Source organism: Rhododendron vialii, chromosome 1a (assembly GCF_030253575.1).
Source record: "Rhododendron vialii isolate Sample 1 chromosome 1a, ASM3025357v1".
Classification (NCBI taxonomy): domain Eukaryota; kingdom Viridiplantae; phylum Streptophyta; class Magnoliopsida; order Ericales; family Ericaceae; genus Rhododendron; species Rhododendron vialii.
Genome location: NC_080557.1, coordinates 7814472 through 7825313, shown reverse-complemented (window position 1 = coordinate 7825313; position 10842 = coordinate 7814472). Strand labels below are relative to the sequence as shown.

Genomic DNA, 10842 nt, shown 5'->3' with positions numbered 1-10842 from the left:
CGATCCATGACTGTAGAATGAAGGCAGCGAGGGAAGCGATTCGGGAAGTTCCAAGATTTTTGGGTGGTTCGATTCTGATCGATTTGTAATTCAATCACTAGGTCTGGTGTGTGCAGTGGCGGAGTGGTGTCTGTATTTGGGTTAGGTTATGGGCTTGGGTCAAGTTCAGCTGTATTTGGACTGGGCTTGGCTCACTTGTTGAGCATTATCGTTTGATTTGGGCATTTTTAGGGCTCTTTGTGCTATATTGTTTGATTTGGGTTTTTAGACCCTTATTGGGTGTCTAGGCTTTGTCCCATATGGTTGTCTTCGATTGGTTTCTTTTCAATCGTTGGTTTCAGTCTCGAATTGGACTGATTGTTCTCCTGAACAAGATGTTATTTCCTTACTCCTATTTGTTTTGTAACAATTTCAAGATTAATGAAATTTTTTTACCGTTCAAAAAAAATTTCAATCACTAGAGATTGTGGGCCATCAGCTTAGATGGGCCACTGCCTTTGGGCCTTCTATATTGGGGAAGCAGGGGCCCTGTTATGGCCCAAACACAGCAACAGTCCCTACTATGCCCATTTTTGGTCCAGTCCAACTCCAAGATCGAAATTCAATCCCTTCGGTTGTGGTCTTGGCGGACCCCAGGTTTTCGACGGGTTAGAGATCGCTGGTTCAAGGTGTGTAGGGACGGATTCAGGAATATTAGCTAGTGGGGGCACCTTGTTAATCATAATGGTGAAAGTTGATTTTTTTAGTTCATAACTGGTTTGAGGTAAATGAATCATGAATGGTGCCAGAGAAGTTATTCGTCTGTACGTAGGTGGAGCACCATGAGATCTCCACTGAATCTATTTGATTCAGGAATGGTGCCGGAAAAGCTATTTGAAGAAAGAATGAAGTAGGCAAGATTTCGGTGTTCAAAGGTTGAATTTGGAGCAGTAACATGTAGGTGGTTGTTGCTTATCAAGTTTTGCCTTATGCTCAAAAGGTTTAGTGCTGGAGGTATAATTACTTGTAAAGGAAGAGGACCAATAAGCCAATTGATTGACACATCCAAGATATAAAGTTTTGTCAAATTTGAATCCCATGAAAAGAAGGAACTGTGAAATTATTATTTGAAAGTCTTAAATACCTGAGATTTTAAAGTTTGAAATTGAAGAAGGGAGGATACCACTAAAATTGTTGAATGAGAGGTCTAACCGGCCACCAGATTTGTGTGAGGTTCAAGAGAGAAGTAGAAATGGATCCATGGAATTCGCAATCAAAGAGTCTCAATTCCTTCAAGGACTTCAGATTAGCAATCGAGTCAGGCAATTTTCCAGAGAATCAAGCGTTGGAGAGGATAGCTCAAATTCATGAAATTGGGTAAATAACCCGTGAGAGCATTATTGTACCTTATAAAAGACTCTCCTGTTTGTCAACTTTTCACTATTCCCAAATTACCCTTCCTACTTCTCCTCCCCCAAAAGACATGCACCTATTCCCTCGCTGTAACTCCCAAACGATGCATCCCATACCCAAGTAACCCAATGGCTCCCCCAACTACTCCATCACAACTTATAAGAATGGTAGACCAAGGATAGAAAAGATTAGAAGAAGATTTCTAAGATGCTTTATTCATTGTGTGCTACAACTTATATACAATACAAAAGTGAATATGGTGATTGGTTCAATCCCATGATTGGTGTGATTGATTTCCTAAGAATCAAATATTATAATTTATCCTAACTCCTAAGAATCAACTACTATACAAAGAATCAAATCATGCCCAATATGGAATGATTCTAACACTCCCCCTCAAGTTGGAGCATGAAAATCCGTATTGCCCAACTTGCCGAATAGCCAATGGAAAGGGGCAGCTCCAAGAGCTTTGGTGAAAATGTCTGCAAGTTGGTGTTGGGATGAAACATGGCTTGCGGTGATAATACCAGCAGTGAGTTTCTCCCGGATAAGATGACAATCTATTTCAATGTGCTTGGTGCGCTCGTGGAAAACCGGATTGGCGGCAATGTGAAGCGCTGCTTGATTGTCGCAGAAGAGGTGCATTGGTTGGGGATGGGAAACTTGGAGGTCATGAAAAAGGGTCTTGAGCCAAACTAGTTCACAAGTCATGGTGGCCATGGCATGATATTCGGCTTCAGCAGATGATCGAGAAATAGTGGTTTGCTTATTAGTTTTCCATGAAATGGGACAATGACCGATCATTATGAAGTTCCCAGTGGTAGACCGACGAGTCATGGGACAAGCTGCCCAATCAGAATCACAGTAGGCAAAGAGTTGTAGGGAACTAGTAGAGGATAAAAGAATGCCTTTTAATTTCCAGGTGATGATTTCAATAACGCAAGACTCGAATAGCTGCATCATAGTGAGGTTGTCGAGGCTGATGCATGAATTGACTGAGAAGATTAACCACAAACACAATGTCTGGGCGAGTGATTGTTAGGTAGATAAGACGGCTGATGAGACGACAGTAAGTGCTAGGATCAGAGAGGATATCTCCATCAGTATCAGACAAGCGTAAGTTTGTTTCCATAGGAAAACTAACTGGGTGGGCACCGAGATGCCCACTATCACGATGGATATCAAGGGCATATTTTCGTTGACTGAGAAAAATGGTGTTGGAGGACCGAGCAACTTTGATACCCAAAAAATACTTCAATGCACCGAGGTCTTTGATATGGAACTTGGTGTGAAGGAAAGCTTTGATTTTGGAGATGGCTTGAGGATCATTACCGGTCACAATAACATCGTCCACATAAACAATAATGGCTGTGAATGACGTATTTTTTGATATGGTGAAAAGAGAATGATCCGCGGCAGACTGAATGTATCCGGCTTCTTGAAGTGCTGAAGAAAATTAGTAAACCAATTGTGAGAAGCTTGTTTGAGGCCATAAAGAGACTTACGAAGACGACAAACACGATGCTCCCCCTGTCTTGAAAAACCTGGTGGGAGTGCCATATATACCTCTTCATGTAGATCACCATGAAGAAATGCATTATGAACGTCTAATTGATGGAGGGACCAATTGCGAACGGATGCAACTGCAAGGAGACAACGGACAGTGACCAATTTTGCAACAGGAGCAAATGTTTCATGATAATCCAAACCCTTTGTTTGAGTACATCCCTTAGCAACCAATCGAGCTTTGTATCTCTCCATCGTACCATCAGCCTGATATTTGATTTTGTAGACCCACTTGCAGCCAACAATTTTTTTTCCAACAGGTAAGTCTTCAAGAGTCCAAGTATGATTTTTTTCCAATGCATCAATTTCAGTTGCCATTGCATCACGCCAAAAAGGAGACCTAACAGCTTGGGTAAAAGATGTGGGCTCTTCATGGTTAGCAATAGTGGATAAGAAAGCAATATGATTGGCAGAAAATTTATGGACAGAAAGATACTAAGAAGGGGGATAAGGCTTACCTACCGAGGGCTGTAGAGAAGGGGTGGAAGTAGGCGATGAAACTAAAGGTAAGGTGGGACACACATAGTCACGAAGATAATTGGGTGGATTGATGGTGCGACGTGGTCGTTGAGTGCATGCATGGTGCGAAGGTTCGCTAGAATTGATATGTTCAATGGGTTCTGGAGTCGGAACAACAGTGGGGGATACACTTTCTTCAAGAATAGGATTTGGTGTAACAATGTTAGAGTTAGCTAAATGAGATGCAAAAGGAAAGGAATCTTCGATGAATGTGACATCACGTGATGTAAAAATACGATACGTTGTAAGATCATAGACTCGATACCCCTTTTGATTAAAAGGATAGCTAGCAAAAATGCATTTAGAAGCTCGAGCGGAAAATTTGTGTTGCCGATATGCATGAGGGATATGGGCAAAACATAGACAACCAAAAGCACGAAGATTTGCATAATTTGGCGCAACTTGAAAAAGCATTTCATGGGGCGTTTTTCCATTAAGAATAGGAGTTGGAATCCGATTGATTAAGTAGATGGCAGTTAAAATGCACTCACCCCAAAAAGCCAAAGAGAGGTGCGCTTGAAACCATAAGGCTCGAGCGACTTCAAGGATGTGTCTATGTTTGCGTTCGGCGACCCCGTTTTATTGTGGGGTGTTAACACAAGTACTTGATGAATGATTCCATGGTAATGATAAAAAGATGTCATTGGGTTGGAGAAAAATTCTTGTCCATTATCGGAGCGAATTTTTTTTTACAAAACGATTAAATTGTGTTTTAACCATTTCGCAAAAAATTTGAAGAAAAGAGCCTACTTCAGATTTGAACCGCATAAGATACACCCAAGTGCAACAAGAATAATCATCAACTGTGGTGAGAAAATAATGAGCACCAATTTGCGATGGTGTGGAGTAACCTCCCCAAATATCACAATGAATAAGAGCAAAAGGTTCGGTACTTTTATTAGAACGTAATGGAAAAGGACAACGAGTTTGTTTTGCCCGAATACAAACGTCACATGGAGAATGAAAAGAAAACACAGAAGAATTAGTAGAGCAGATTTTATTTAACTGAGGACCGGAAGGATGGCCAAGACGCATATGCCAAAGACTAGAATGAGGAGAGCGATGAACCGGCATAGCCGTAGGGATGATTGGATTGGTAGGCAAAAAATGGTAGCGACCATCGCGAACTTCACCCCTTTCAATCAGCTTCCTCAAGGTAAGGTCCTGAAATACAAAAAAGGTGGGAAAGAAGGAGACAACACAATTCAGATTTTGTGTTAGTTTACTAATCGACAAAAGATTGAAATGAAAGTTAGGAACACAAAGAACATTTCTAGAGAAAGGTTATGAGGCAACTTCATAGATCCAATATGAGTAATTGGTGCAGTATCACCTATTGGAAGTTTCACGGGTTTTGCATCAGTGGTGAGAAGAGGTAACTGAGTTGCAAGAAAGAAAATAGCTTTTACCAGCAAAGTTAGCCGTGGGCATCTCCTTTGGCGAGAGCAAGGCAAGCAACTGGTGATATTGAGCAGAGGACAAACCAGGTATTAGAGCATTAGTTAGATTTGGAGTAGGAACACTACAGTGTGTCACAACTGAGTTGGTTGCATTGTGCGCTGAATGTCGTGACGTTGACGCTTTCTTGTTGGAACCAGAATGATTCCATGTTGCTAGATAGCCAACCAGCTCGTAGAACTTCTCCTTATAGTGACCAAATTCACCACAATAGTCACATTTAGGTCAGCCTTTCCTGCGAACAGTGCTTTGATTGGTTCAATGGGGCTGATTAGATCCATGTCCACCATTCTGGAATGATTTGTTGGCTGCCATGGCCACATTTTCAGAGGTGTTGATTGAAGGGAGATGAAGGAGACGTTGCTTCTCCTCTTGATTTACAATGGCATAGACGTTGCTAACATTAGTCAGTGGATCCATGACAAGGATTTGACGATCTGGATATTAGTATAAGTTTCATTCAGTCCCATAAGAAACTGATATACACGTTCAGTTGCAACTTGGAAAATTTCACAGGTACACTTTGATATGGCTCCACAGTTGCAACTTGGAAGGGTTACATAGGTTCCCAACTCATCCCAATAGGACTTAAGGGTGTTATAAAAGAAAGCCAGTGGATGTTGTTCTTGATGAAAGTTGGTAATATCTCTTTTCAACTGAAAGATGCGAGGATTATTACCTTGCGAGAAATGTTCCTCAAGGTCTAGCCAAACACTACGGGCAGTGTCGGCATAAATAACACTGGCGGTGAGAGATTTATCAATAGAGTTGACTGTTGAGGATCCATGAGAGAACCATATCATTGCAACATCCCCAAGCCTGAATCTCCACTTGATTTGTGGCTGATTGGGTGACACTCCCATCAACAAAACCAAGTTTGTTCTTTGCGTTAAGGGCCACTCTCATAGATCGTTTCCATGTAGGGTAATTATCTCCATTGAGTGGAGTGGAAACAAGAACAGCACCAGGATGATCAGAGGAATGCAAGAAATATGGAGATGCGACATCCTGAATTGGATTGCTCATAGACACTTTTGATGATTCTGATTGCGTCATTGGAAAAGAAAATAATTTCAGAGGGAAAATGGATGGAGGTTGAATGATTAAACCACAACGAGGCCTAGAAATTCAAGCTACAAATGCTAAGCGGAAGTGATGGATCAGCACAGGAATGGTGCTCTGATACCATGATAAGAATGGTAGACCAAGTAGAGAGAAGATTAGAAAGAAGATTTCTAAGATGCTTTATTCGTTGTGTGCTACAACTTATATACAACACAAAAGTGAATATGGTGATTGGTTCAATCCCATGATTGGTGGGATTGATTTCCTAAGAATCAAAGATTATAATTTATCCTAAGTCCTACGAATCAGCTGCTATACAAAGAATCAAATCATGCCCAATATGGAAGGATTCTAACAACAACTGCCGACCACTCCAAATGGAAATTCACCCCAATCCCATTCCATCCACATCTCCAACTCCAACCGACAAAGTTCCTGTCAATCCCAACTACCACCGTCCACTGGTATCTCTCTACACCACCAGAGTTTCCACCACCGGATAGAATTACCCAGTGAGTCCAATTTAATCAATTGTATGACCCCATCTCTATGTACATCTGCATTTAACTGCATTTATCCGTGTACATTATACTGTTGCAAAATAATTTGCATTCCATGGCAGCAAGCGGCCACGAGCCTGAAAGCGGCTTTATTATTTGCCTACTACCTGTTCGACACAATGTTTCAATGGAACATTTAAAATTCAAGTTGATATTTTCCACAAATGATTTTAACAGAGACAGGGACTTGGGTTCCTTTACCCCTTTGGAACTATACGATTCTTAAAAAAAGAGTAAAAGAAAGAGACTTGGGTTGTTCTATCATACCTTCAATGGATAACTACGTTGTATTGACTGCCTTTTTGAAATTCGTCAAATTTGGACCAAAACAATTGGTACAAGAGTCTTGTTTGCATTCAATGGCAGCAAGTGGGCACAAGCCTGAGGGTGGCTTAATTATATGCCTACTAACTGTTCGACACATGTTCCAATGGCAATCTTAAATTGAAGTTTATATTTTGCACAAATATATGCCTCTAAAAGAGAGAGGTACTTGGGTTCCTTTACTCATTTGGAACTAAACAATTCCTAAAAACAATGGAAAAGAAAAGGACTTGGGTTGTTCTATCATACCTTTTTTGGATGACTACGTTGTATATATTGACTGCCTTCTTTGAATTGGTTGAATTTGGAGCAAAACAGTTGGCGTAAGAGGTTTCGTAGTAACTATTTTCACGACAAAAAAATGGAAAAGTACAAATAACTGTGCAAGTCTCCTTGGATTTAACAAAGTATCATCGGGCTCGATTCCAAAATTAGAAAGGAAAAAAAAAAACCATAAGAACCCTTGAAAATAGGAGGAGGATGAGAAGCTTAGTAGGAGGGGAGTTGCTTTATTTGTGTGTGTTTGAAATATCATATAAAATCCATTATTCTTGTATTGCCTCCAACAACATTTTCCCAATGTCTCATTTCTTCTTTTCATTGTGTTGTGAATTTGTTCAGACCACTTTCCAAACCAACCATCAGAAAACATTTCTCCATATAAGTTGCCCCAAAAACAGATCCAAAGAAGGTGAAACTTTGTTACAATTGCAAGAGAAGTGAATGGAACCTATTCCATTCACTTCCTTTAATGTTTAATAGTCCACAACTTGTGGGTTCAATTGAATCTTAAGCATTGCCCCGGTATTTACTTACTTCAGCTTAACTTTACTCGTTTGATTAATGTACAGACAGATGAACCCATGTCCCATTATCGGAATTATAGGAGGGACCTGTGACATCCTGCTTTTTTTTCCTTTTAAAAAAAAAAGAAATACTTTTGACTCAAATAAATAATTCTTTCATTTTTCTTTTTCAAACTTGTTACTAATAAAAAAAAATTTGATTATTATAAACTGCATTTATTTCGAAAATTCTTCTAATCTCGAATAACTTATATATATATATATATATATATATATATATATCGGGGCGGTTCCGCGAACACTTAAAAAAACCCTTAAAAAAACACTTCATAGTTCCCGATCTAATTTTGATGATCCGAGCCGCTCAATGTGATCAGAACGTGATTTTAAGGGTGCCCACGAGAAATCAGCAAAAAAAAAGACCGAGAAAGGCTTCATCCGAACAGTTTTTTATTAAACTTTATTGAATGGTCCAATAAAAAACTGCTCAAATCAAGCCCTTCCCAGTTAGTTTTTTTGCCAGTTTCTCGCGGGTACCCTTAAAATCACGTTCTGAACACATTGAGCGGCTCGGATCATCAAAATTTGATCAGGAACTAAGAGATTAAAATTTGGAGGGTTTTTTAAAGTGTCTCCGGAACCGCCCCGTATATATATATATATGAGTTAGGTTCCGGTGAGGGATCCCTCATTTTATTAAAATGCAGGACTTTCCTTCCCGATTGAATTTCGATGATCCGAGCCGCTCAAAGTGATCAGAACGTGATTTTAAGGGTCCTCATGTGAAATCAGCAAAAAAAATGACCGGGAAGGGCTTCATCCGAGCAGTTTTCATTGAACGGTTCAAAAAAATTGCTTGGATGACGCCCTTCCCGGTCATATTTTTTGCTGATTTCTCGCGAGAACCCTTAAAATTACGTTCTGCACACATTGAACGGTTCGGATTTTCAAAATTTGATCGGGAAATGAAAGTCTCTCATTTTAACAAAATGAGGGATCCCTCACTTGAAAATTCCTATATATATATATATATATATATATATATATATATATATATTGTGTGCATGTTATATTTTTGGGCCGGTTAGTTTTACTTGGGTTGGATTTAACTTTTAAACTCGGGTCAGGCTAGTTAGTGAGAGTGTATTTAATTATTGAGGAGAGGGCCCCTTATGCTTTTATAAATATTGAGGGACTAGGGTTAAGGAGTATTATTTTTTCTTAGAGAGGGCTGTGAGAGAGTGAGGAGAACGAGAGAGCAGCGGCGGTGGGAGACGTTGGGCACGGTTGCATACAACTCTTCTTGTTGGTTTTGTGAGGTAGGTGTGAATATATATTCTGTATCTAGAATATATATTCTGTATCTTCTTGTAATATGCTATTTTAGGACATGTATCGTAATCAAATCATAGCATAATCATAGGGTAATCATATTGTAATCATATCATAGCATAATCATAGGGTAATCATATCGTAATCATAGGGTAATCATATCGTAATCAAATCTTGTAATCTTCCTTTCTTAGGCATAGCTTTACTCTATTTAAAGATGTACTCACCTCATTGTAATTCATTCAGAAATAATATCAGTATTTTTCGTCTCTGTTTCTCTGTTTTCTATCATGGTATCAGAGCCGATTCCGAAACCCTAACCTGTTTTCCAATCAGTCTTCTATCCTCAAATCTCTTTTCCTCTGTCAGCTACTATCGTTCCCTATCTCTCTGTTTTTCAGCAACTCAAATCACAAGAAATACCCACAGCAGCCGACACCCATCCCTCCCCAACCGCCGGTGACCTACCCACACTCCGACAACCTCCAGCAGCACTTGCAGGCACTGCAGTAGCTCCGGCAACCTCTGTTACAACTCCGACGAACCAGTCTAAGGCAGATTGGTACTCTGAAATGTGGGGATATCCGACACATCACTCGCCCACTCCAGCATCTCATCCTGTCCAATTTGCGGCCAAGCCAAGGCCTCAAATTCCTGAAGATGAGTGTAACTATTGCCATCAGAAGGGTCATTGGAAGCATCAATGCCCTAACCGTCCCAAGCCAAAGGGACGAAATGTTACTCAGTCAACTGGTCCTCATGCCCCGCATCAGTCTCGGGCACCACAACAGCATTCTCGCCCTCCTGCAGCCTTGGCAGCACCGGCCTCCAGTAGTGCACCTCCAGAGTTTGATTATGAGCAATTTCAACAGTTTCAGGCTTACATGGAAGCCATTCGAGGGGGTTCCCCCCAAGCTTCTGCCCTGACTACCACTCACTCAGGTTTGCGTGGTTCTCCCACCTCAGGTATCCAACCCACCACTTGGATCTTTGATTCTGGCTCTTCTCATCATATGACTCCTGATATGTCTCTTCTTAGTAATTGTGTGCCACCTGCTTTTCCTATTAGTATTGCCACAGCCAATGGTTCTCCCATGCATGTTGCTTCTATTGGCTCCATTCTATCTTCTACTACACCTTCACTATCTATTCCTAATGTCTTTTATGTTCCTCAGTTGTCTTTGAGCCTACTTTCAATCAGCCAATTATCCGACTCTGGTTTTGATGTTGTTTTCTCTTCCTCTGGTTGTGTTGTGCAGGATCGGGATTCCAAGAAGCAGATTGGGGCAGGCCGTAGAGTTGGTGATCTCTATCTTTTGGAGCACTTGCATCTCCCAATAAAACCTTCTTCCACTGCTGCGTCATCTTTTTGTTTAGATCATAAGTCATCTCCATTTTATCTTTGGCATTCTAGATTAGGACATCTGTCTAGTGAACGTCTAAAACTTTTAGTTAAGTCAGGTCATTTGGGTCATATTTCAGTCAGTAATATTTCAGAATGCAGTGGTTGTAAGTTTGCAAAAATGTCAGCTTTACCTTTTAATAAAAGTACCTCTGTTTCTACTTCGCCTTTTCAGCTTGTTCACACTGATTTATGGGGCCCTTCTCCGGTTGCTACTAAAGGTGGTTTTGTCTATTATGTCTCTTTTGTGGATGATTTTAGTCGGTATACTTGGGTTTACTTAATGACACACAAATCTGAGTTCTTTACGATTTATAAGAATTTCCATGCCATGGTTCAAAATCAGTTTTCTACATCGGTTAAAATTCTTCGGTCTGACTTGGGTGGGGAATATTCACTTTCAGAGTTTCATAAATTC

General features: G+C 40.3%; 1 protein-coding gene across 1 annotated transcript; it reads left to right on the top strand.

Annotated features, from left to right (window-relative positions):
* The first annotated feature begins 6377 nt into the window (after nucleotides 1-6377).
* LOC131327397 (uncharacterized) lies at nucleotides 6378-10454 on the top strand. The gene is made up of 3 exons (XM_058360535.1): nucleotides 6378-6464; nucleotides 9424-10179; nucleotides 10437-10454. The coding sequence occupies exons 1-3, from the start codon at nucleotides 6378-6380 to the stop codon at nucleotides 10452-10454; spliced, it is 861 nt and encodes a 286-aa protein (XP_058216518.1).
* The last annotated feature ends 388 nt before the right edge of the window (nucleotides 10455-10842 follow it).